Below are 27,113 nucleotides of genomic sequence, written 5' to 3'. Positions count from 1 at the left end.
TCCAGAACGGCTCTGTTAGTCAAAGCAAGCTGAAAATTAAACCAGCATGACTGAGGAAATAACAGTGACTGTTCGTTCCAAAAAATACCCCACCGTGAAGACAGACCCTGTCACTCCCATCCAGAACACTGTTTGCTCCCTTGTTTCCTGGGATCACTCACTCGGAATCTGTTTTGCTCATGAAACTTTTTATTAATGAGGGAAGAATAAGCTATGGTAACAGATTAAACCCTAACAACATGAAAAGTTCATTTCTGAATCCTATAGCAGTCAGTACTGATGTGGCCTTCAACCACTGAAGATGAGCTAGGTCTTCACAGCCAACAGGAAAAGACACAAAGGTCCCTGTGGGCTGTCTACTCTAGGACCAGGCCTGGAAATGATTTCCATTTCTTCATTTGCCCCTGGCCCTAATTCCAGGCACATGGCCCCAGTGTGGTTGAAGTGCGATTTGAAAGCAAGCAGTCTTCCTTATATCCAGGGCTGCTCGACAGAAGTCTGTGGAGATGTGAGTGCCTAACAAACGGAAGCTCTTCATCATTCAGGGACTAGGCGAAGGGAATGTAAGAATAAAGCCAGTTATTTTGCTATGAAGAGATTCATGATGGGTATGTAACAGACCATTATAGAGAAGAGAGGAGTCACCTTGTGATGGGAAGTCATTAGGAAAGAGACACTGTCTAGGGGCAGGTCGGCCCATAATTTCACTTTATTTCAACAATGCATGAGAAATGCATTAGAGTGTGTTAGAGTTCACCATAATAAGATAGTTGGTTCATGTGACTGTGCATTTGGCTGTCGAAAGAAAGATGTTTCATTCCTTACAATAACAAAAGGAAGCAATGAAAGCTTTGCAGAACTCATTCTCTCTCTCTCTCTCTCTCTCTCTCTCTCTCTCTCTCTCTCTCTCTCTCCTCTTTCTTTACTGAGCTTAAGGAAAAACCATGTGCATGAAGGACACTTAAGTCTTGGATTTATTGACTGAAATTTATCAAAGTTATGTAAACTGTGTGGGTCATATGGGTCATATTTTGCACAGGCTGACCTGTTGATGAGAAGCCCTACAAAACCCCCTAAAGGGAGTGTGAGCCCCTCTTCTGGGATCTTATAGTACAAAGCTTGTACTCCAAAATACTGCCTCTCAGTTTACATCTAAATCTGCTTTGCCCCTGTCCCTCAGCAGTGGACGCTTCTGTAGGGCATAGTTATTAATTATGCATGTTAACTTATTAATTATGTATCCAAGAGCCCATATAGACTAGACCCCAGAAGGCCCTAGTCTCAGATTCCTAATTATGTTTCCTCTCTCTTGTCTGAAAATCCTTCACCTGTGAACAAGTGACTCACCGTGCCTGCTGCAAAGACATTCTTTGCTCTACCCTGACTTCACAAGCCCAATGTCGAACTCATGATTTCATGCTTCTGGAAAGATCTCCCACTCTGGTTCTTATAGAGATGTGACATCAGTTCTAATGAGCTTATGAACATATCCGTGACCTTCAAAATGTAGTAAGTCAAAATGTACTATGTTCTCACTTGCTGAGAACAAAGCATAATTTTTCTAATGAACTGACTATATAGCTATTTCAAATTTCCTTCTGCCTGTAATTCAACCTAAACACGTCCTCCACCGTAACTCTGTGTCTGATGCTCGTCAGATCTCGTCATGTGTGTACTTCATCAGCTCCTAGAATATTATTGGCATTAAATAATGGCGATTAGTAATCATGTCACAGAAACACTGAGAGCACTGACCTAAAGTTTGCAGCCAAATCAATACCTGTTTCAAAGCATGCTTGACATTTCAAGTTCTCTGAAATTTCCACTTAAGCATCATTCGGAATTCTAAATCTAAATCTTTGGAGTTGTCATGTATGTCCACTCTACCCTCTGGATTTCAAAGGATAATTTTAATGATTTCTTCAACGTTTGTACAGAGGAATGGTACTCAGATATAACTGAACTGAGTGGCGGGTGGTAGGGCTTGACATCCAGGCCTGGCCTGTTTTCCTGCACTCATGCCTCAAGCCTGTGGTAACACGTGTTAACTATCGCTGTGTGTGCCGTCAGATACAAGGATCAGAAGCTTTGCCTCCAAGAAATCGTGTGTTAACCAGGAACTTACTCCCAAAAGACTTTCAACATGTATTTTCTACTTTTGTCACAGAAGGGGGTCAAACTGCAGGCAAATTCTGATTGGCCCACAGAAACATGCCGAAGAAAAAGGACCAGAGCTCAGGCAACCACGTCCAACCACTGCAGTGAGCGTGTCTCTCCTCTCAGGGTTTACATAGAGCCATCTAGGGAGGAGCTTTGATTTCTAGATTGTTAACTAAAAAAACCCCTGAAAACCAGACTTGCCACAAGATGGGAATTATAGCCCAAAGGAACCTTTTAAAAGATTGCAAATCATACATCCATGCATAAGCTCTCTCATGAAGCCTTTTAAACAGGCTTTCAGCCCAGGCTCAGACATAGCCAAGAATACCGTGGGCCAACTACGAAGGCAAAGGTACTGAGAAGTCCCTCCCAGTCACACTTTCCTTTATTTTATAGACAGCATTTTCTAAAGGAAGACACCACTAAGACTGACGGGTTGGACTCCATTACAACAAAAGATTCTTTTTTCTGGTTACTGGTCTTTGGAAAATTCAGTGGCCACACTAATCACACCAGCCATTGGAAATATCCAGTTCTAGTGAGAGACAAAAGCAAGATTACCTAACTTTAAAACGCTATGAAAATCAAACACCTATTCTTCTAAATTCAGACACGTCTCTTTCGGTGTAGCAAATGGTAAATCTCCTTTTAAAAGTGGCAAAAAGTCAGGAACGGTGATGCATGTTTGTAATGTAATTCCAGATCTTGGGAGATTGAGGGGCTCAGAAGGCTTCTCATGAGTTCTAGGCCAGCCTGAACTACATAGAAAGACTGTTTCAAAAAAAAAAAAAAAAAAAAAAGGCAGGGTTGGAGAGATGACTCAGCAGTTAAGAAGTTACAAGCACTGACTAGCTCTTGCAGAGGACCCAGGTTCTGTTCCGATCACTCCCCCTTGGAGGCTAACAACCATCCATAACTCCAGTTCTGGGAGATCTGATGCCCTCTTCTGGCCTCCATAGACAGGACACACATGGATGCACTTACACACATGCAGGCAATACACATGTACACATAAAATAAAAATAAAAATGGTTTTACAAAAAGACAAAAGTTAAATAAATAAGAGATTTTTTAGGTATGCCAGTAGTGGTATAATGTATTTGACCCAGTTTTACTTGTCATAGTGAAACAATACAGCCTTTCACTTAAGGAGAGTGGATAGGATACATTTTAAAGAAGTATACCATTAAACAAAAACTTCAAGTCAGTAAAGGACAATTACTGTTGTAATGTTACAGGAAAGGAAGTTAAAGTGGCTGAGTCTTGTTTTCTAGTCTGTAGTGCTCTGCTCTATTAACGGTATTTAATTGACTGTAGAACGACCATTTTACTGACCCCAGCTGTGTGCCCCTCACTACAGCCAAACCTTGCTTGTTAAAATTAGACACACTTGGAATCTGCAGGAGATCTGGAACAAAGGGTTTTCAATTGTAGGGAATGGGTGGAATTACTACACACTGACTCAGCCTTTTACCACAACAAGAGTTCCCACAAGATGCAAACCATAGTAGCCGATGCTGTGTATGTCAGATTGACCCTAAGATCTTTGCTAGAACACTCCCTTACAATCTTGCTGGGTCCTTAGAACCAGCACTATCTCCTATGACTCTGTCCCTTGTCAATCCCAATGCTCAACTCAGCACTCTCATACCAAGCATTTTCTAGTATTTACAAGAAAGAAAATCTAGCCTGAGGCATCTTATGGAGAGGGGCCCTGGCTTTCCAACAGTTGGATTTGCTTCCCAGGGCTGAGTCAGCTTTCTGTTGTTATGACAACTGAGATCATCACCTTTTGTCACAGGAAAAGCTTATTTTGGCTGTCAGTTGCAAATGTGGCAGTCCATGGTCAGGTGGCTCTGTTGTTTGGGGGCCTGTGGAGAGACCAAACATTTTGGTGGGGTGTTCATGGTGGAGCAAAGCTGGCCATAATCGTGGTCAGGAAGCAAAGAGAGAGGAGGGACCAGAGTCTTGTTATCTGGCTCAGGGCCACATTCCCAACCACCTGATTTCCCTTCAACTGGTCCCACACCCTGAAAGTTCTAGCACTTCTCAATAGTTCCGCAGGCAGATGGCCAAGCTTCTAATACACGGCTTTTGAAAAACATTCTAGTTCCAAACAACAACGCCAACCTTCCCTGTTTCCACGAGAAGATGGTCCTCCTCCCTGTCACAAACATACACAGCTGCCCGTGGTCTGTGAAGCTCCCTCTCAGAGGACAAGCACATTGACATTGACAGACTTTTCCAGGAAAACCTATTATCTCTCTACAAGCAATTCTCTTGGCAACAGAATTTCCTCAGTCTCAAATAAATAAATAGTGTATGAAGTGTTTATGGTCTGCAGTATATGGTCTAAAGTAGAGCCAGTCTAGAGGAAGCAGGAGTTTATTCCTTTGATGTGATGAAACGTAATAATCTGTGGTAAAGTGTCACAAGGGATGGAGAGTGTGGAGGGACACAGGACCTAAGGAACATACAGCTGAGAGCCAAGAAAGACCTCTGGGGAGGAAGTGCCTTATCTGGCCTTTGAAAGGGATGGTGTAAGCAGACCTGCAGAAATCAAAAGGGCAGGAGGTGTGTGCAAAAACAAGGAAGGGCTGAGGTGAGGAGGGGCCGGGTCTCCACCTTCAGGTGTGCAAAGTGTATGTAGAAAACCTGCCGCCAGAGAGGTCAGCTTGTGAGTCCATGAGAAGCAATATGAAGGGTTTCCTCTGACCGCAATGACAGTACGTTAAACCACATTGAAACTCTCTCACACCTTGTTGCTGCTGGATTTTTAAATTTAGTTCTAACAAATACATTCTATTTACCTTTAATAATGCGATTGTAATCAGAAAATTGCTGGAACACATCATTTGCTAAGCTTTAGTTCGAAGACTGTGCGTTTCAAACAAATAATTTCACCAATTAAATAAACATAATCCTCATCATTTTAACTGCTGTTTATACATTGCTGCTGCTTTCTATTTTCCAAACAGCCTTCATGGCTCTCTGTTTGAGAAAAGTCTTGCAGTATCTACGTTCTTCTGAGCACAAGTGTCTATATTAAGCACATCTTCAAAATATTCTTCATCCTTTCACTTCCCCTTTTTAAAGAATAATATAACAAACTTCCAGGACCCCAGAATGCCTTGGGTTCTGCCTCACTCTGCTTGAACTAGATGCTGAGGGTCAGTATACTCTGGACAATTTAATAATTACCTAGAGGTTCTCAGGTGACGAGATAAGGACAGAAAGACGGTGTACTCAGTATTTAAATAAACGATTCTAAGGTATAATTTCTCTTTATGTCCCATATAAACCAAGGGTATGACATGTATAAATACTAAATCTTAATGCAAAATAAATACGTATATCTGTGTTCACCTCATGGAAGTACCTTAAAATTTTTGATTATTACAAATGCCTATGAATATTTTGGGCTCAATTATTTTCCATGCGAACAATACATTGAACACATCAAGCTGTGGCCTCACATGGGAAACCGACCATGTCAAAAGATTTCTTTCCTTTTGTTTTATATTTTTATTAGTTCCTCAAGAATTTCATAGAATGTATTTTGATCATATTCACATCCCATCGCCTCTCAGATCCATGCTAACCTCCCCACCCCCCAACTTCATGTCTTTTTTTATCTCTTTTAAGTCCTTCAAGTCCATTCCACAAATGCTCTTGTGTGTGAGTCCATCCCCTGGCCTCACCCTACCGGGGGTCACACCCTTAAAGAAAACTGAATTTCCCTCTCTCAACAACAATCAATTGCCAGTAGCTATTCAGAGAGGGGTGGGGCTCTGTGCTCACTTTTGCCCTCCACACTAGGATTTTGTGTGGTGTGAGTTTGCTCGCATGTTGTACGTTCTGTCACAACTGCTGTGAGTCCATGTGTGCATCTGCCACGTTGAGTCCCTGCCATGTTGAGTCCCTGCCACGTTGAGTCCCTGCCATGTTGAGTCCAGAAAAGTTTCTATCCTTGTAGGTACCCACTGCCTTCGGCTCTTACATCTTTCCATCGACTCTTCCAAGTGATCAGCAAGGCTTGGGGGAAGGACATGACTTAGGTCACCCATTTAGTGCTGAGCACTCCACAAATTCTTATTGTCTGCACACTGACCTGGACCTGGTTGGTCTCTGTGTTACTCACCATATTCTGCCAAAAGAAACTTCTCCGATGAAGTTTGAGAGAAACACCAAGCTATGGGCCTGTTAAGTCACTAGGCCTTGGTTTAATACCATGTCCACTTAACAGAAAAATAGGAGTAGTCCCCTAGAATCTATCATCTATCTAGCCAAAGGTTCTTGGCCTCACTAAGCATACCAGGTATGGCTCCATCTTGTGGAGCAGGCCTTAAATCTGATCAAAATGGTTACTTTCATAAGAGTCACAGCATTGTGGGCATGTCTGGCCAGGCCAGTCATAGCTGTAGCTCCTGGACTTTCTTCCCTGCTGGCTGGCATTCATAGTGCTAGAAGGTGCTATGCATCTTACCCATAGTGCTTTTTTAAAAATAATAATAATAATAATAAACCACTAACTCAGTGTTTATCATAGTGAGAACATAACACTTTATTCAAGTCAAATTATAAGAAGTTTCTCTGACTGATAAGAAGCTAAGTTATGAGATATTTTTAAAGAAATTGTTTATAATTTTCACAATAAACGGAAGTGCATTTCACATTCCTCATTCAGTTACTGGCAATGCCTTAAAATAGCAAATGTCAGTGTGTGAGTGGTCTCCTCGGAGAGTGAAAGGGAGGCTGACTGACGGCACGCTTGTGTTGCACACTGGCTTTACACACCTACAGCTCAATGTTTGGATGGTTGTGTTTCTAGAATGACTAGCAGGAAATACAACAACTGACTACTAGGAACAAGCCCTTCCCATTCCATTCTTGCTTATCATGTTCATGTAGATGTATTTGTTAATTTACAAGCACAGTTAATTAAACATTTTTAAATTTTCTTTTTTTTTTAAAGGAGCCCGCTACATGAAAAGAATGCAAGTCAAAGTGCTCACAACCTAGAAGTCTTCAGAGACAGGAGTGACTAGCAAGTAGATACTGTTATCTTACTATACTTAAGTGTATAGGATTCAGTAGTGCTCTGGGAATTTGCCTCTATAATGATCAACTAGCCTTAGAGTTTTAAAGTGATACATAGCAGTATTTGTCTGCTATACCACAAAAATAACTAGAAAGAGCAATGGCCATCATGGGTTTCAGGAAACTCATTTTCTGTCAGTAATAATGAAATTATTTTGGTCGTAATTATGACTAAGTATTGTGTCCTCCCTGGCTCTTATTTTTGTATTACTAATTCAACACTGTTTCATAAAAAGAGCAAATGAATCTCCCTGTGTCTAGGGACATATTTAACCATTGTGCAAATGAACAAATTCTTCTAATAAACCATTTGCTGAGATTATTTGGCAATCATACTTTTAAGACATAGAGTGAAATTATGTTCACTTTTGAAGGTTAAATTTCAGAACTTCAAGCTGATATTAAATGAACTCCAAGCACAATGCAGTAACTGTCCATTTATCAAAACAAGCTGACATGTGGCAGAAATGAAATTGGAGTTTCAATGATAAAACCAAGCGGAGTGTTGATGAACAGATAAAGAACGAACGCAGCAAAGCAGGAAGGAGAAATAAGATTGTGTGAATGGCAGGAGTCATTTTTGAAAAGCTCATGGGTTCATGTTAAAGTGGTCAGAGCTGATTCGCCACATAGATCTTAAAGATAATAATATACTCAAATGTTGAAGCTAAAAGGATTTTAGAAAGTATATATATCAAATATTTCAAATATTTAACTTCATAAAGGAATGAAATTTGCAAATAAATGTATATGTTAATATTGTACATAAACACACATGTTATTTTAAAGATAAGAATTACTGAAGTAAATTCTTAAGAAGTTTTTTCCAGTATTAATCATGATTACAAACTATTTGCTAACTTAATCATAAAAGATACAGTATTCATAACAAATATTTTGGAAATTGTACATAAACGCTTTTATAATTAAAATCCTATAGTGACATTTCCATTAGAAAAATTATAGAAAACATGTATAATTGTTTTTGTTGCTTAACAATACAGATAGCTAGGGAATTATATATGCCACAAAGTGTCTTCCTTTTAAATATTCTTTGGGGGTTTTATTTTATTTTATTTTTTTAGGAGCATTTCATTACAGCTTTAACATACTCAATAACAATTTCCAGAGCAAAGATACATCTCTTTCAAAAGTGGCTATAAAATTTTTAGGTTCACAGTTGAATTAATATAGTTATACAATATTGAACTCAGTATAAACCCTGTAAGACATAAAATTGAATGAATTTTTAACCTTTAAAAAAGATCTCCATTTCCTTTTAAAATATACTGTTTCTTACAGAAAGACTCATTGTTTTTGCTAATAACACTTAGATGTTTGCACATGTGTCTTTAATCTGTATGTATCTGATTATTACTAGTCATAATCGGTTGCACTTGGATCCTTGGCACCTGTGTATGGATATAAACTCATCAGGTAGATTTCAATGGTAATGTTTATCACCTCTAATAATTAACATGACATAAATTTTTGTGCTTTCTCCTCAAATATAACTCATTTTTTAAATTTGTTGATTTTTTTGTGTGTATATCACACAGAACAACCCAAACCATCTTATTCATCTATACGCCCACTTCCCAGATAGCACCTCCCATAGCCTCCCTCCCCCGACTACAGCCCTTATACTCTGATATCCCTGCTACTGTCTGCTGTGTTGTCATCGCCCTAGCCTTTCCCCAGTACTTGTCCATCTGGTGAATCTAGTCAGCCTATCTAGAGGTCTTTGTATTAGGAAGGTCAGCTGTTCCTCATCTAGCAGCAATCAGGTGTCAATATTCCTTTAGATAAGATTGGGGTCTGCTGCTCATTTTCCCAGTTCTATGCTGGGTTACTATCTGGGAGTCCCTTTGGCCACCCTGGCCAACAACTCAAAAGAAGGTATCTCCTATCTGGCATTGTTGCTTCTTATATAGCCTTTAGCTATGCATATGGACTCTTCAAAAATTATATTGGCCCCTTTAATCTTTGGTTATACTTTCCTTTGGGTGTTTAGGATAAGAATTGGCCCAGATAAACCAATTTATTTTTACTCTTAAGGTCGTTTGAGGATCTGTTCCTCAGGGGGTCACATGGGCTTGGGAGGATCCCCTGGCTCCTTTCTTTTACCAGTTCCGCCTATGTGAAGATAAGTCAAAGGTCCTATTTGACCATGGCTGGCAAGCATGAAGGAAACGTTCCCTCTGTATTGACCCTCCTCTTTGTAGACTGGATACTGGTTCAAGTCCATCTGGTGGGGTCTCCACAGGCTCCTTGATCAAGAGGACAGGTGACTCACCACAGTTACAGGACATTTTGAGAGGTGCTCATAGTCCCCTGGAACTTAGTGGACCTTGGAGGGCAAGGAGCAAAAACTGTCCTTTAAGTCCCTCTGACCAGATTAGTATAGGCCTCAAAGTATGTCTGTTAAACATCCAAGAAGGTTAGTTGCACCAGTCTGGTACTTTTAATTACCATGTGCAGAGGTTTAACATCCAGAATATATAATGAACTCAAAAAACAAAGTATCGAGAAAGGAAGTAACCCAATTAAGAGATGGACTAAGGAGCTGAACAGAGAGTTCTCAGAAGAAGAAATAAAGATGACTAAGAAGCATCTTAAAAGATGTTCAACATCACTAGTAATTAAGGAAATGCAAATTAAAACCACCTTAAGATTTCATCTTACCCCAATCAGACTGGCTAAGATCAAGAGAACAAATGATGCCACATGTTGGAGAGGATGTGGAGAAAGGGGAACACTCATCCACTGCTGGTGGGGCTACAAACTTGTTCAATTCCTATGGAAAGCAGTGTGGAGAACTCTGAAAAAACTACAAATGAACCTACCATTTGACCCACTAATACCACTCCTTGGCATATACCCAAAGAATTCATCCTATTGGAGGTTTTATTTTAACAGTTGATATATAAACTCCCATCAAGTATTTATGTAGCTGAAACCACACAATTTGATATGAAGAAGAATTAGCCATAACTAGGTGATGATATAATTTGCAGTGTGAATTATTTTCCCTCAATGCATTTGACTTATACATTTAGACAGTTTATGTTAGGTTGGCAAAAAATGATACCTACTTATGATACAAGGGGGTACCTTCAAATTTCACAGTCTTTTTAAATAGTTCACCTGGGAAACTTTCATGTTGAATGGAAGAAAATGGTGAAAATATGTTTAGAAATACTTGTCAGCATTCACTCACCAGGAAGTCTTCAAAAAGTCCATTATTTAGAAGACATTGAGGAAACTAAAAGCAGAATTAATTAAAAATGGAAAACAGAAGACAGCAGAAGACATTGTAATGTTGAGGGAACCTGAGGTTGGTAACCAGGAAACTGGGACTTGAAAGAATCCATGTAAGAAATTTCAGGAGCACAAACTAAAGAGGTGAGAAGGGGGGGAAGAGAAGGGGAGAGAGACCTCGACTTGGAAGAGACATCTTCCTCTCCAGGTTCCATAGGAGCTTTGATGGATAAGCTGTGATCTATTAAAAGAAGAGCAACTGACTTCCACTGGGGAGGTCAGCATGGAAGGTGCACCTAGGTAATCACCGGTCTCCAAGCTCTGGAAGATGAGGATGACTGCGGGATGGTGGAGGCATGTCTGCAGCCAGATATGTAGGCGGATTACCTGTATAGAGATGATGTCTGAAACTGCCAGAATTTAACCAGGCAAAATGCATATTTCAAAGTAAAATGTAGACATTACCACAGGTGCAGTTCTAAGGCTTGATATGCAGTGATCAGAAGTCCAAAGGAAGTGAAATCTCAAATAAGAAGGAAGTGACCTAGAGATCTTCCATGTTCAGAGCTGCTGAAAAGACCTTGGAGAAGGTGACAGAGAGAAAAGCTTTTTCATCTTGCTATTAGTCTGTAATTGAGAACTTCAATGAGCCAATCCAACTTTGAGAGTGAGATGATCTATGAACCCAATATGACACTTTTGTGCTCCATCGCCTCCCTATAGTGATCCCAACGACAGACATGTTGTTTTCAGATTTATCATGGGAAGTCCAGTTTTTAAATCACATTGGTTTATTTGTAGAAGGTAATTATTTTAAATATTCTAAAACATCCCGTAATTTGAATACCTAATTCAATTTAATGAACATTAGATAAGGAAATCTTATTCTCTGGTAATCATATCAAATAAGCAGAGCCTATTACTATTTCATTTATTAATTCCAATCAATTTCCTGCACACACTGCAAATATTCTGTTTGCTTCACAGTGATTCCCAGCAGTTCCTGTTACACAGGGAGTGTGCTCCTAAGAGCCAACAGACGGACAGGTCGGAATCCCCCTCCCCTTGGTTCATCCCCACAGCTCTTAAATTACCGCTCTATTGTCTGCCTGCGGAGAATGGGCTCAGAATATTTTGACTTTTTGAAGCTTTAAGAAACAAACAATACTAAGAGAAGGAGGCTGTGTGGCTTCCCAGCGGTGTTTGCTCATTTTTGTGGCTCCTACTTCTGTCCTTGCCCAGCGCTGTAGATAATTTTCTGAGCTGCAATCAGGGCAGAATTATTACTGGATTATTGTAGACATTTGTTTAGAAAATGAGGACTCTTAAATCTTTTTATTTTCTTCTCTTTCTGTTCAAAATAAAAAGAGCTTTGCTGTGCTTTAGCAGGTTATGTAAATAATCTGAGCTCACTGTTAAAAGAATTCAAACAGCACTTTAAAGTTTGGTGAGGATAAAACCTGTTGCAGAGTCCCAAATGATAACCATAGTTCACAGCTGCATTGCTTATGAACAAACTACTTCACCACATGTGCCTTTTTATCTTTACTAATGTACTTTTCCTTAAAAATCCATTTTCCTGTTTTTAGTACAAACACCTGCCAGCTTTCCTTTGGTCAATGTTTACATTTTTGTTTTTTCTGAATCCTTCTGTCAACATAACATTCCTGTCCTTACAGTCTCTTTTACACACCATATGGTAGTTTTTTTGTTTTAGGTTTTTTGTTTGTTTGTTTGTTTTCTTAAATCTAGTCTGAGGTCAAGAGTGGAGGCACACCTCTTTAATCCCAGCACTCAGGAGGCAGAGTCAGGCGGATCTCTGAGAGATTGAGGTCAGCCTGGTCTATGTAGTGAGTTCCAGACCAGCTGTGGCTACAGGGAAACCCTGTCTCAGAACAAAACAAAACAAAAATATAGTCTGGAAAAACCAAACATTGAAAAAGACTTAAAATTTGGTCTGATAATATTGGTCTTTATTGGCATATGTAGTTTCTTGTTTTTATTTTCCTGACAATATTTCATTTTGTCATCCTTTACAAAATTTATTTTTACTAGCTAGGATTTTAGCACCTTGAAACCCCATTCCATCCTTCTCTTCCACATTCTCCGTAATAAACAAAATCATCAATTTTACTATTATTGCATTGTCTAATTGTTTAATTATTAAGACTGTTTTTCAAATTTGTTTATAATTATGGTTAGTAACTAATAACTAAGGTCATTATCTTAACCATTTTCAAGGGTACAGTTCAATACCATCTTATTTAGAAGTATTTGTGCCGATCACAATTATGAAAAATGGGAACTAGGATTTAGGAAACTAATTTTCTGTTAGTAATAATTCATTTTCATGAGAAATATGCATTTCACTCTCATGTCTTATCTCAAGTTCAATATTAGAGCCATCTTGGTTTCCACATATTATACAAGCATCATTGCAAATCTGTCCCCACAACTTTTCATCTTGTGAAACAAATTCTCTTAAACCACCGCTAGAAACCACAATTCCATGGTCTGTTTATGTTCCTCTTCCCTAGGTCCCTCCTGTAAGTGGAATCACACTGTTTGTCCTTTTGTGATGAGCTTGTTTCCTTCCCATAGTGTCCTCCAGATTCATCCCTATCATAGCATGTGTCAGAATTCCCACATTTTTAAGGGGCGGTGACATTCTATCACATCTTTACCCTGCCCTGTTTGTTTATTCATCTGTTGATAGAGGCTTGGGTTGGTTCCACCATTGTGAATAATGCCACCACAAGGAAGGGTATAAAATATATCTTAAAATTCCTGCTTTTGGCTGTTCTATAATCTCAGACATGGAAGTCCTGTACCATTCGATAAAATTGTTCACACTGCTGCAAGGAACTTCCATCCTGGTTTATACAATGGTTGTACCCTTTTACATTCTGAACCAACAGTGCATACGTCTTCCTGGTTTGAGGGGTCTTTGCTATTGTTATTATTGTTGTTGCTATTGTTGGTTTATACTAAGTTGTTGATTTTGGTGGTGGTTGTGGTAGTCTTTTTGAGACAGGGTCTCCCTGTGGCCCCAGCTGTCCTGGAGCTCACTATGTAGACCATGCTGGTCTTGATCTCACAGAAATCTGCCTGCCTCTGCCTCTGCCTCTGCCTCCCCAGTGCTGGGATTAAAGGTATGGCCACCGTGCCCAGCCTTGTTTTATACTAAATTGTAAAATGATGTATCACTGAGAGGTTCTATCTGGTGTGTGTGTGTGTGTGTGTATAGCTAGGGATGGAACTCAGGGCCTCATGCATATTTACTAAGTGGTCCACAAGTCCTATACATCCAACCTCTGATTTTAGTTATACATATCTTAGTGAGAACTAAAAGGCATAGCATTATAATTTTTAGTTATTTTTTCTTTGCAGCACTTTTATATTAATATGCATTGTATATAGGTCTGGGTTTCATAAAGACAATTTCTTTCAAGTATATCATACAATTTAAACCTATTCCCTCACATCTGTACATCCCGTTTTCCTCCTCCCCTGACTGCCCCCATGAAGTTCCCTTCTCCGTCTCATTTCCCTTCTGGTGTCTTGTCATGTACATGTATGTATACATAATATATAAAACATGCATGGCTTATGGATCTATATGAAATACATCCACAAATAACAGAAAACATACAGTATTTGAATTTTTCATCTGATTTATTTTGCTTAATATGATAAGCTCAAGTTGTACCCATTTTCCAGGAAATTACATAACTTTAAAATTCCATTGTGTATAGCTACTGTGTTTACTCCCTTCTTTTCATGTATTGATGGGCACCTGTGCTGATTTTTAATGTGTCTATTGTGACTAGCACTGCACTAAACACTAATATAGAAATACTTCTGTGGCTGATTTAGCATCCTTTGGGCATATACACAGAGATGGTAAAGCAGGTCACATGAGTTCTATTTTGGGAATTTGGGGGAACTTTCCTTTTTATTTCCATAGTGCATGAATGAGGAATATTTAAGGTTTAGCTTTCCCCATATTCTCACCAGCATTTGTTGTAATTTGTTTTCTTTTTGACAGCCATTCTGACCTGGATGAGATGGAATCTCAATGAGTCTCAATAGTTTTAATCTGCATTTTCTTGATGAATAAAGTTATTCAATAATTTTTCTATGTGCATTGGTCATTTGAATTTCATCTTTTGTGAACTGTCTACCTGCCCATTTCTTTACCACATTTATTATTGGATTGTTTGGGATTATAGTTATGTATTTATGTTCTTCATTTATTCTAGATATTAATCCTCTGTCGAATATATATCAGATGTATATACCTAGCAGAGATTTTCTAAGCCTGTTTTCTTCTTTTCTTTTCTTTTCTTTCTTTTCTTTCTTTTCTCAGTCTTTTTGAGATAGGGCCTCAGCCTCAGGTGGCCCATATTCACTGTGCAGATTAGGCTAGCTTTAGTCTCACAGACATCGTCCTGCCACTGCCTCTGGAGTGCTGGGACTAAAGGCATGCACCACCACGCCCTGTCCTTTGTCAACTATGGAGTCATTTTTTGAGCTATTGGAGTCCTTTTCAGAAAAACCCATGCCCATGTCTATATTTTGAAAGTGTACCTATGTTTTATTTTCCTCTAATGGTTTCAGAGTTTCAGATCTTACATTGAACTTTTTTATTTTGAATCATTTTTAAGCAGTGAGAAAGCTAGATATCTTACTCTTTCGTGTGTAGATATGGTTTTCCCAACACCGTTTGTTGAAGATGTCCTTCCAATGTACATTTTTGTCTTTTTTCAAAACTCAGTGGCTCTAGCAGAGTTGGTTTGACTGACTGGTCTCTCTGTCCTTTTGTGCCAGTGCCTTCCTGCTTTGTTACCATGGGCCTGTAGCAAAATCAGAGACTGCGATGCTTCAAACATTGCTCTTTTTGTTAAGGCGTGCTTTGGCTACCTGGGGTCTTTGTGCTTCCCTAAGAATTTTAAGAATTTTTTCTTTCTCTGTGAAGAATGTCATTGTCATTTTTGTGGGGATTTCATTGAATGTGTAGATCACATTTAGTAATAGAGTTATATAATCTCGTTATATTAATTCTAGCACTCCATGATCATGTGACGTCAGAGTCTATCATCTGGTTCCTTATTTCTTCAGTGTTTTAAAATTGTAGAGGTCTTTTCATTGGGTTTATTTCAAGGTATTTTTTGAATGTATGTACATGTTACTGATTTCCTGATCCTTTCTCAGCATGATCATTATTGGTATGTAGAAAAGCTGCTGATATTTGTATGTTAACTTTGTTCTCTGATGCTTTTCTGAAAGCGTTTATCAGCTCTTGAAGTTTCCTGACAGAGGCTTTAGGGCCTCCTATGTTTTGCAGCATATTATCTGTAAATGGGGATAACTTGAGTTTGGGGTTTTTTCTTTCCTATTTGTGCCCTTTTATTTCTTTTTCTTACCTTATTGTTACAGCTAAGATTTCAAGCACTGTATTAGGAAGAATGGACAAGATGGACACCATTGACTCATTCCTGATAAAATATTAGGTGTTGGTTTATCATCTGTAGACTTTGGCATGTCCCTTCTGTTCTTAGTGTCTTCAGGGATTTTGTCATGAAGGGATGTTGGACTTTGTCAAAGGCCTTCTCTGCATCTATCAAGATGATCATGTGATTTCTGTCCTTGAGTCTATTAATGTGTTATGTTAGATTAATTGATTTGTGTGTGTTGAATTACCTTTCATTCCTGGAATGCAGCTTTTTTAAGTTACAGTGAATAAGTTTTATTTTGCTTTTGATGTAAATTTGAATTTGATTTGTAGGTATTTTTTTTAGAATTTTTTGCGTACATATTCATCAGGGAAACTGGTCTATAATTTGCCTTTCTGTTGTGTCCTTAAATAACTTTGCTATCAGGCTAATAGTGACTTTAAAAAGTGAGTTTGGGAATGTCCCTCCCCTCTCTCTGTATGGAACAGTTTGAGGAGCATTACCATTATTTCTTGCTTAAATCAGTGGTGACATCTGGACCTTGGGCTTTTGTTAGCTGGGGAACTTTTACAACTGCTTCGATCGTAATGTGTGATCTAGCTGTTGTTTAGACTCTCTTGGATTATTCTGTAGGTAAGAATTTTCCTGAAAATTGGCCCTTTTTTCTAAATTTTCTATTTATCGGATTTAGGTTTTCGAAGTCTACCCTAATGACCCTCTTATTTCATGGTGTTTTTTGTAATGTCTTCTTTTTCTCTTTCCTTCATTAATTTGCGTGTCCTCTCTGGTGGGTTTGGCTAAGGATTGGCAATTCTTATCTATCTTTTAGAAGAAACACATCTTTACTTCATTGATTCTTTTAATTTCCATTTCCTTAGTTTCTTGCCTGATTTTCAAATATTTGGACTGATTCCTTGAGAAGTTCATGGGATGTATTTTGAGCATATTCAGACCTCCTCCACCATCTTCACCCCACACTACCCCCCAACTTCATGCACTCTATTATTATCTTTTTTTTCCCCCCACATGCCTGTCAAGTCTAGTTTGTGTTCCCCAAATGCTCTTGGGTGTGGGTTCATCCCTTGGAGTCTGGTCAACCTGCCAGGAGTCGCACCCTTAAGGAAAATAAACTCTCCCTCTCCCTGCAACTATCCATTGTCAACAGATCCTCAGCTAGGACTGGGCTTCCTGCCCACCTCCCCCATCTACGCTGGGCTTGGGCTGCACAGGACTCATGCATGCAGTCACATGCTCTGTTTTTACTAGTTATTTTCATCTACTGAATTGTGGTTGGCTTGTTTTTATTTTTCTAAGACCCTGAGGTATATAAGTAAGCTGTTTATTTGATAGTTCTCTGATTTTCTGTGTAAACATTTATAAATATAAATTTCCCTCTTAGAGATGCTGTTACTGTATCTTGCAAGTTCTGGTGTGGTGTGTTTACATTTTCACCCAACTGTCCACATTTTTAAATGCCCCCTTGACATCTCTGGTGATCCATTCACCATGGCTGTTCCATCACCATGAGTTTGTGAGTGGGTGTTCTGTCATTTCATTCCTAATCTTATTCCATTGTAATCAGATAAAGTCAAAGAAATTATTTATGTTGTACTTGTTGATAATTGCTCTGTGTCCTAAAATGTAGACTATTTTAGAGAAAGACCTATGAGATTCTGAGAAGACTGTGTACTCTAGTGTTTGAGTGGAGTGTTCTGCAGATGTCTATTAGTCCATTTGACTGTAATGGTATTTAACTCAGGTGTTTCTTGACTGACTTTTTTGTGTGTGGTTTTTTAGCATATGGGTCTGTCTATTTGTGAAAATTGGTGAAATCAACCATTATTATTGTTATGGCCAACCTGTGCCTTTACATACAGTGTTTGTTTTGTGAAAATGGGTGTGCTGATACCAACACTTAGAATTCTAATCCTCGTGATGGACGGTTACCCTAATCAACATGGAGTGAGCTTCTTTATTTCTTGTCGTTTTGGTTTGAAGTTGACCTTGTCAGGTCGTCATCTCTGTTCCTGCTTGACTTCTGGTTGTTACCTTTCCATCCTTCTAGCCTCAGGCAATGTCTGGCTTTGTGGTGAAGGTGAGGTGCCTTTCTTGCAGGCAGCCACACATGGGTACTCTTTTGTTCTGTTTCCTTTAAGCAAATCTGTAGCTATGTGTTCTTTGATTAGAGAATTGAGACCATTAATATTCAGAGTTACTACTGAAAGATGTATATTAAATCCTGTCATTTGTTGTTTTTGTAACGTGCAGCACTTCTCATAATCCTGTTGTTTATTTACTGTTCTCTTGGGGTCAGATTTTCCCTGCGGTTTATGGAAGTGTTGAACTCTCCTGTGGAAAGGATCCTTTCAAGTCTCTTGTATAGTGCTGGCTTAGTGGTGATAGATTCATTCAGTTTGTGCTTATGACTGAGGTTTTTCATACTCCTCCAATTATGAAGCATCACTTGGAGGGATGTAGGAACCTGTGTTGGGAGTTACTGTCTTCCAGTACTTGAAATGGATTGTTCCATGGCCTCCTGGCTTTGAAAGTTTGTTTCCTTTATATGACTTGAGGCGTCTCACAGATAGCAATATTCCATTCGTATTCTGTACACTTAGTTATATATATAATATATATACACACACATATATGCATATATGTGTGTATATATGTATATATCTGGTGCCCATTTGTTTTCTTTTTAATATTTTTATTGTGCTTTTATACATTTCATACACAGTTCTCAATCAAATTAGCACTCCCTTTCCCATCCATGCCCACATATCCCCGCTTAATGCTTTAACTATAGTATGATGAGGAGTGGTTCTGGTCTGAGCTTCTCTGCTTGGCATTCTCAGTGCCCCTAAACCTGGATCACATTGCTTTCCCTATGTATGGGGAAGTTTCTGCTTGATTTCATTGACGGTTTTATGCCTTCAGCTTGAACTCCTCTTCTGCGCCCATGGTTTACAGCTGTGTCTTACGATCACGTCCTGGAGATCTGCTGTGCTCTGTTCGTACTTCCCTCTCCACAGATCTTGATGTCTTCAAGTCCTGAGAGTCTGCCCTCCACCCCGCCCAGTCCATTGGTGAGGCTTTCTCTGCGTTTTCTGTTTCATTTAGCGACGTTTCATGTCCAGCATTTCAGGTTTTTTAATTATTTTCCACTGTTGAGCTTCTCTCTCGAATCCTGTATCCTCTTCTGATTTCATTCAGCTGTTTGTGTCATTTTAATTCACCCAGGGGCTTGTTAATATTCTCTTGGACTTCATTGATCATTCTCTGAAGTAGTCTTTTGAATTCTTTCTTTGACGTGTCATCCAACTCATTTTCATTGGAATCACTGCTGGAAAATCAGTAATTTTCAGAGGAATCTTGCTGCCTTGAGTTTTCGTGTTTCTTGTGTTTTGTGTTGTGATTTATACAACTGGGATCAGTGGAAGTGCTGGCAGTGTTCAAGTAGAACTAGGTTGTGCTAAGGCTGAGGAGTCATTTCTCCCTATTGATAAGGGACATAGCTCAATGCTAAACCCTTAGACATTATTCTGAGTAGGATGGAAAGGAAGAGGAGTAAAGAAAGCCAACCAGGCTACCTCAGCTACTCCAACCGTTTGGAGACTAAGGTCAGGACACTTCCTGTAGATAAGCCTAAAGAGCCTTCAAAAGGAGAAAGAGATCAGGGTAGGGGAAACCTGTTCCCTCACTAATTAAAATCAGATATTAAATAAAGGAAATATAAAAGGTGAAGAAAATGTGCAATTCACAGGAAGTCCTTGCCATATGCAGGAGTCTACCTGTTCCTGCCATCTTTCCCAGGGCACAGCTCCTAAGCCTACCTTTGTGTGTGGCTGCAGGGGTGTGGGTGCTGCACCTGCCTGTATGTGGTCCCGGGCATGCTATTAGGTGCCAGGCCTCCCTGTGAGCAGTCCTTCACTTGTGCACAGGGTCTGTGCCTGACTTCCTGTGTTCTGGTCATGGACATGGGGCCTGGCTTGTCTCTTCGTGATTCACTCTAGTCTATATGGCTCACCAGATTTGCCTCCCAGGGTTCTGATTCCAAGTATTTCCCCTCTACCTAGAGGTGTTCCGCAAGATGTGTCTCTATAATCCTGTGATGCTTTCTCTGGGTTCGCAGCGTGAGTTGTGCATGGAGGAACCTTCTCCTCTAGATCTGACTGGCTGCCAGATGCCTTCTTGCCACCATTCTGGTTGAGTATGAAAAGGGATTTTCCCTGGTGTCAGTATACCTGCCAAGCAAGACTCTCTCCCTCATCCCTCATCCTCTCTCACTAGCTCACTCTTTTGTGCTCCCTGTCCTGCTTCTTTCTGTTACTGAAAGTGCAATGTGACTTTGACACTGCCATAAGCCACCATGATTCCAACCCTCTGTATCACACACTCATGCTGGGAGACAGAGACTCCCTGGCAGGGCTGAGTGGAATGGAACCGAACTCTCCTGTTCTGCTTTTCAGAGTCTCCTTTGGTTCTTAGCTACTAACTGTAGGGTTTCCAACCATCGCTCATGGGACCACTGCTCTCCTCTATGTCTGGTTTATGCAGAGACTGAGATCCACGCAGGATGTTGTGTCCACCACCTTCTCTGGGACTGCTCGTGTCTTGTGTTTGTGACTTGCAGTTCCATAATAACTATGCTGAGCACCTCTTCGTCTGCTGTTATTTAAGGTAGTTCTCTAATCAGGATAGTTTAGTTCTTGGTTGTTTCCTGCTTTTTAAGAGTTCCCTTTGGTTTCCGTTCCCAGCATTTTATGATGTTCTTAGGTGTCTTTGGGCTCCATTTTTTTCCCACCAGTTGCCTGTTTTCCATTTCTGGTCTCAAGCTTCCCATCTGTTTTAGAACAGTCTTAGCCGTTGTTTTGTCAAGTCATTTCGATTTCATTCTTTCTTTTATCTGAGACTTTGCTTCACCCTAAGCGTTCTCCACTGGTCCCGTCTCAGTTTTCCCCATTCTCTGTGCTGTGCTTTCCTTCCTACTTTAGTTTTTATTGCTCTATTTCCCACTTCACTTTTCTAGATCTCTCTCCTGCTTTTAAATTTATTTATTAAGTTCTGCATTTCAGATATTTATCCATCTGAGTTCTTAATCCTTTCATACATGTTTCAATTCCCCGGTAAAATTCTGTTTTCCTCCAACTCATTGTGTGTTTTCTGTTACTTGAACAGATCAATCGTTCTTTTAAAGTTCCTGTCTGATAACACCAATGTATTGGTCACATATCTTTATTTTTAGTGTCTGGTCTATTAAATTTGAATTTTGATAATCCTGTCTCTTTAAGTAATTTGTTTTGTTTTTAAGTAAATACTTTGAAAATAATTTACAAAATTGAAAATTTTATTATCTCTATCGCATTGTTTTAAAGTATGACCATTCTGCTAGAGCCATAGTTTTCTGGGGAGTGATGTTCTTCCATGGGGAATAGCTTAACAGAACTAACTAATATGACTTCATATTACTTTTTTTTTTGATGAGTCCTTTTGGATCTATATCCTTAAATGGATTTTTATGAAATGACAGGCATTGAGTGTATTAAATTTGTCAGTCTCCAAGTGATAAAAACTAGGCGAATAAAGACGATCCCACCTGACCTTTCAGATACATAGACAGGTGAAGGCAAGGACCAAAGTCTGCTCCTGAACATCCAGTTCCAAAGTGTGTCCCTCTCCAATTCTCAAGAAGGCTGTGTCTTCAGCACAGTCCTTCCCCACAGAAGTCGCAGTCCACAGGCAAAGCCTTCTACATGTTGTTTCAGAGGCTTTGAGAGCTTCTGGTTCTCTGTCATGAAGTGATAACAGCTCAAAGGAGAATCCAGCCAGACACTGGTTCCTCATTTACTCCAGGCTCTCAAGACCACCTGCAGCTCTTCCTGTTCATAACTTCCCCAGTTGTGGCCCTCTAGCCCACCTAAACTCACTCAGACTCCCAGAGTCCATTTTCTGATGAAGATTTGTCAGATGTGTCCAGGAGATGGCGGCTTCTGCTGCTGCTAGCTCACCTCTCTTGTTCCTCTCACTCTGGAAACAGCCGATGACTCTCCTTGACGCGTCCTCGGTTCATCAGCAGAGGTTTACCTGCCTCTGGCTGTTCTAGCCATTCTCTGTCAGAGCATCAGTGCTACAGAAGCCATGTGGCATGGGTTTGTAAAGTGACAGTGTGTGTGTGTGTGTGTGTGTGTGTACGTGTGTGTATGAGAGATAAAGGGTATGTGTGTGAATGTGAGTGCATGTGTGTGTGAGAATGTGTGAATGCATGTGTGTGCATACAGTACTATGTCAAATGTCATATTGCACGTGCTGTTTTGTGACTTACTTTTACTTAGGTTTTACTATCATTTTTCCAATCTTTCCCTGCCAGTTGCTACTCTAGTTTTTTTATGTATGTGACAATTTATTTAAATTATTGCTTTCTTATTTTTCTACTTAGAAAGCGACTTTGGAAAATATTTGTAGTTATTTATAAATTGAAATATTATTTAACTGTAGTTCTGCAACTGTAGTTACACAAAGTAAATAAAAATGTAGGTCCAGGCAAAGACCTGAGTGCAAGTTTCATAGTAGGCTTACTCCTAGTCCCCCAAGCTGGAAACAGACCCAGTACACATCCTTTGGTGATGGATAACCAAACTGTGCTATGTCCGTACTTGGGATACTACTCAGCAAGAAAAAGAAACTAATTGCTGACAAAACAATTAATCTTTATTTATGCTGAGTATAATAATCCACATGTAAAAGGTCACATACTTCATTTACGTGATATGCTACAAGACGCAAAACCAAAATCATTGGTTAACAAGAATTGCATTTGGGGAAGAGACTGACCACAAAGTATGAGCACTCTTCTAGGATAATTGAAATATTCTACATTTTAACTGAGTTAGACAGTACTTAATTACACTCCTAAAACATGTCTTAATAAAAAATAAATTAGGGGAAAAATGTTGAGGCAAAAAATCAATCAATCATGAAAACATTTATGCCAACGTATATATATGACTGCGTTCTCTCTTCCCCTTTTCTTTTTAATTTTTGCACTTGGGTTTACAGTCATGTGAAATAATTGGGCCTAGAGTACAGCGAATTACCAACTGACCACAGGTGCACAGCCCTATCAGCAACTCACACCAAGCGTCACATATGCATGATCAGTGACCTGTCTCAGCACACGGTAGTTCACATTGGAATTCACTCTGGATGGTGGAAAGCCTCTGGGTTTTGACAAGTGTGCAGTGACACGTAGCCATCATGACTGCACACAGAATGTCCCTGTTTCAACGTCTTCCGCTCCATTCCACCCAATCTTGGACAAACGTCCATCTCCTCAGTGGCTTCAGAATTCAGTCTTTCCAGGGTATCATGTAGTGGAAGTCAGGCAGCGTGTGCCCTTTGTGATTAGAGCACTGTGCACTTACACACCTTCCATCCCTTTTCATGACTTGGTAACTCAATTCCTTTTATCTCAGAATGAATCCTTAATATGTAGATGCTGTGTAGCTCTCCCATTAAGAATAAATTCTAATTTCCGCATTTGATTTTAATCTGAACATCTTTCATTAAACAATCCTCTATTTACTATTGCCAATTTCTTGCCATATAAAATACTGATATATGAGCTAACCTGAAAATTCTCTATTTATTATTGTTGCCAAAGAAATCCGTACCCAGTTACCAGCTTGTTCAGACATAGGGATGTTTTTAAAGAAATAAATATTATATATTATCTCATTGAATAAAATGTAAGAAAGCTGGGGATGCAGCTCAGTTGTCAGCATTGGATTCAGTCCCAAGCACCACGCATACCAGTGTGGTGGAGTTTACCTGTATTCGAGCACTCAGGAAGTGCAGGAAGAGGGATCAAAGTCATTCTCAACTATACAGTAAGTTCAAGGCCAGCCTGGGCTACATGAAACTCAATCTCAAAAATCAACAAAATAAAATAATGCATATAACTAAAGTTTTACCATTTCAACATTTTAAGTGTACAGCTTAGTAATATTTAATCAATTCGCATTGCTTTGCAAAAAGCATTTTACTGTTAATAAGTGGTATCTTGTGTTAACAGATCTAACGTAAATGTTATCAGTTAAAAATTCCCAGCAACCAAGTGATTTCACTTTGCAGAGGGAGAGAACAGCTAGTACCAGTTTATGATGCAAATTTCAAGAAATAACTTTCACATACATGATAAATACAGATCCTCATACTGTTCCTTTTCTGTAGATGTCTGAGCATATTGGTTTTCTGCTTATTAAAAAGTATTGAACATAAATCCTAGCTGCTCACAAAGAGCATTTACATTCATTTCTTGAGGCTCTTTAATGACGCCCTGTGTGACTTCACGTGACTTCCGGTGCTTTGTCCCCACAGCAGTCCTGCTGTAAATGAGCATATTTGCGCTGCTTCTGTGCTATGAAGCGGAGCACAGGTGAATGCAACTGTCATGCACAATGGTGTGCCATTTTCTAATTTTGGTCGATTCTGTAGACTCGCCCCTTATAGAATTTGTTCCCCTTTAACCACTATCCATGATGCAGCGCGTGTGACTTCTAAACTGAGTTGATGGTATTTCACTTCAGTTCCTGGCTGGTTTCCACCTCCCAGGACTGTGTGCCCCTGTATGCACTCCAGCGTCCTGTGTGGGAAAGGAACTTTTCCTTCCTCTGCTGGGAGAAACAGGCTTCAGTCACTCCTTCCTGGCTTCTGCTGGCTATAGAGCAACTGTATCTTGAACTGTATCAAATGGTATTTCCCTGACTACTGGACAGGTGCAGCCTTCTTTCATATGTGATATAGACTTCCTCTGTCTATCGTTTAATCATGTGAGCTTTGTGCTATCACCTTACAACTATTCTTGTAAACGAGCTTCTTTAGTGCTATTGCAAATGAATTCCTCAGTAATATTTTATTTACTCTTGTTAGATTTTTCACTTTTTTAGTTATATGAGGCAAATATGTATTTTGGGCGTGGGATTAACTAGTTTTTATATGATTCTTCTAATGTAATTTATTTCTATGTTTAATTCCATAAAGCAGTTAGATTATTCTTATAAAGTACAACAGGTTTATATTCCTAAATTATTTCATTGTTTTCAATTAAATTCACCAATGAATTTAGAAAATCGGTTTCTGTAATTAGGAAATGTTTTATCTTTAATATGAAATGTAAAAGTGACTTCATGATCTTATGTAGTTATGCTGAAGATGATGTTTCCAGATAAGATGTCAATAGAGGCTGGAGAGATACCTCAGCCATTAACAGCACCTGCTGCTCTTGGAGAGGCTCTGCTTTAGGCTTCTAGCACCCACTTTGAGCAGCTCACAAACACCTGTAACTCCAGCTCCAGAGAATCCAACACCATCTTCTGGCCTCTGTGGGCACCCACATAGACATGGTGCACATAAACACATAGGCACACACACATAGACATAAATAAGATTATTTTTTAAGAGGTGCCTATAGACAAAAATAAAGTACAATTTCATTTGAGTTTTAACAGATTGACAGAAAAAAAGGATCACAGAATGGCATATCAGCAGCTGGACACGGCCAGAAGACTTCGAGTGATCTAAACCCTCACTCCAGTTTTCACTGGATAGTTCCCACAAATTATTAGGAAGAGCGTTTGGAAATTAAACCTTTAAATTTTCTTACCACTCAGCCTCTGAGGTGCTGAAACAAAATTCCCTAGGATGTGTGACTTCCATAAATGGGCATTTATTTACAGGGTTCTGGAGGAGGGGAAGCCTGAGGTCAAGATCAAGCAGATTCAGTGTCTAGTTAGAAACTGTTTCCTCTTAGATTGCTGCCTTCCCATGTTGCCTCTTGTGGCGGAAGAGCCAGGAGTCTCCAAGGTCCCCCTTGTAAGAACACTAACCCCATTTATGAGGGCTCTGCCCTGATAACCCAGTCTCCTCTCCAGATTCCTTGCCCCAATACCTCACCACAGGGCAGAGATGAATTCCAGAAGGGTGTAACCATCATCCATCCATCTGTAGACAGGTATCAAGAATAGCACAGATATATGAGTCATGGAACACACAGGGCCCAGCTGTTGAAATGAGTTTTCTGAATTCAAATCTCCTGGTTTAGAATTCAGGACCATTTATAGCTACATGAAACTGAGCAGTGGTGCTTAGCCCCCAGTGTGCCGCTCCCTCTTCTGTAAATGTGAAGACAGCCTGGGTCAAGTGCCCCAATCAGAAGCTGGGGATGTGTTTTCCTTTTAGACTTGGAGTTTTTCATAGTTTCAAATACCTGGTTATATATGTTCGTGTGTGTGTTTTAGAAGTGTGTGTGGGTGTGTGTGTATGTGTGTGTGGGTGTGTCTCTGTGTGTGTGTCCTCCATCGACATCACTCAACTGTTCTAGAGGAAATTGTATTTTAAAATAGACACCCATAGTCTATAAATATTTATCTGTTTATTTGGTTTACCTACAGAATGTCTTTAATGTATGATGTTTATATTTTTAAAAATCTGTGTGTACATCAATCATTGTGTTGGATATTGAGAGAAATTTAAAATAAGAGAATCTCATTTATGATCAATAACTTAAACTAGAAATCTGATTGTCACAGATTAGAAGTGAAGTTTACAGGGGCAGAAACTCAAAATTAAAGAATAAAATTGATGACAGTCTTCAAGATCTGTGGAGGCACCAAAATGTCAATATACAATTCAGATGCCCATGTAGTATGACTATCATCATAGGAAGGAAAGTTCCAGAAGGTTCTAGGAATCAGGGGTTAGCCCCAGCATTTCCAGCACAGGCCAGTTGGCACAGAGGTGCTTGTCTCTAGTGATGATGAGCAGTGGCTGATGCCAGCCGTGCCCCCCGCGCTGCCAGTCAGGCCTGTGCTGCTCTCAGAACCTATTCCTGAGCCAGCATTTTTGTGAGACTGGGTTCCCATGACAGGCAGCCAGGCCCCAGCACTGCCAGTCCAATATGTCATCTACTCTGAACAAAGAACCTGATCCTCCCTGTGGTCCAACAACCTCCCAGCTGGGACTAAGGAAGTGAATTTAGGTGTTTAAATGATACCAGGGTCCGTGTGCCTGGGGAGGGAAGAAAGGCAGACTGGAGGGAGCCGGCATTAATGGAAGAACTTCTCTGTAGCCGAATAC

At 39.6% G+C, this 27,113-nt stretch overlaps 1 protein-coding gene across 10 annotated transcripts in view; it reads left to right on the top strand.

The window, feature by feature from the left end:
• Positions 1–27,113, top strand: part of Lrrc7 (leucine rich repeat containing 7) — a 432,681-nt gene that overhangs the window by 30,756 nt on the left and 374,812 nt on the right. For 3 of the 10 annotated variants that reach the window (XM_008846094.1, XM_008846098.2, XM_008846092.2), the window contains exon 2: positions 7,136–7,211. The exons of the other annotated variants lie outside the window; for them this stretch is intronic. In XM_008846094.1, the coding sequence (XP_008844316.1) occupies position 7,211 (1 nt within the window). In that variant the 5' untranslated portion in view covers positions 7,136–7,210. The remainder of the gene's footprint in view (positions 1–7,135; positions 7,212–27,113) is intronic. 10 annotated transcript variants of the gene reach the window in all.

The sequence above is a fragment of the Nannospalax galili genome, unplaced genomic scaffold (genome assembly GCF_000622305.1).
Source record: "Nannospalax galili isolate Female #2095 unplaced genomic scaffold, S.galili_v1.0 scaffold442, whole genome shotgun sequence".
Lineage (NCBI taxonomy): Eukaryota > Metazoa > Chordata > Mammalia > Rodentia > Spalacidae > Nannospalax > Nannospalax galili.
This window is presented reverse-complemented; position numbering and strand designations above follow the sequence as displayed.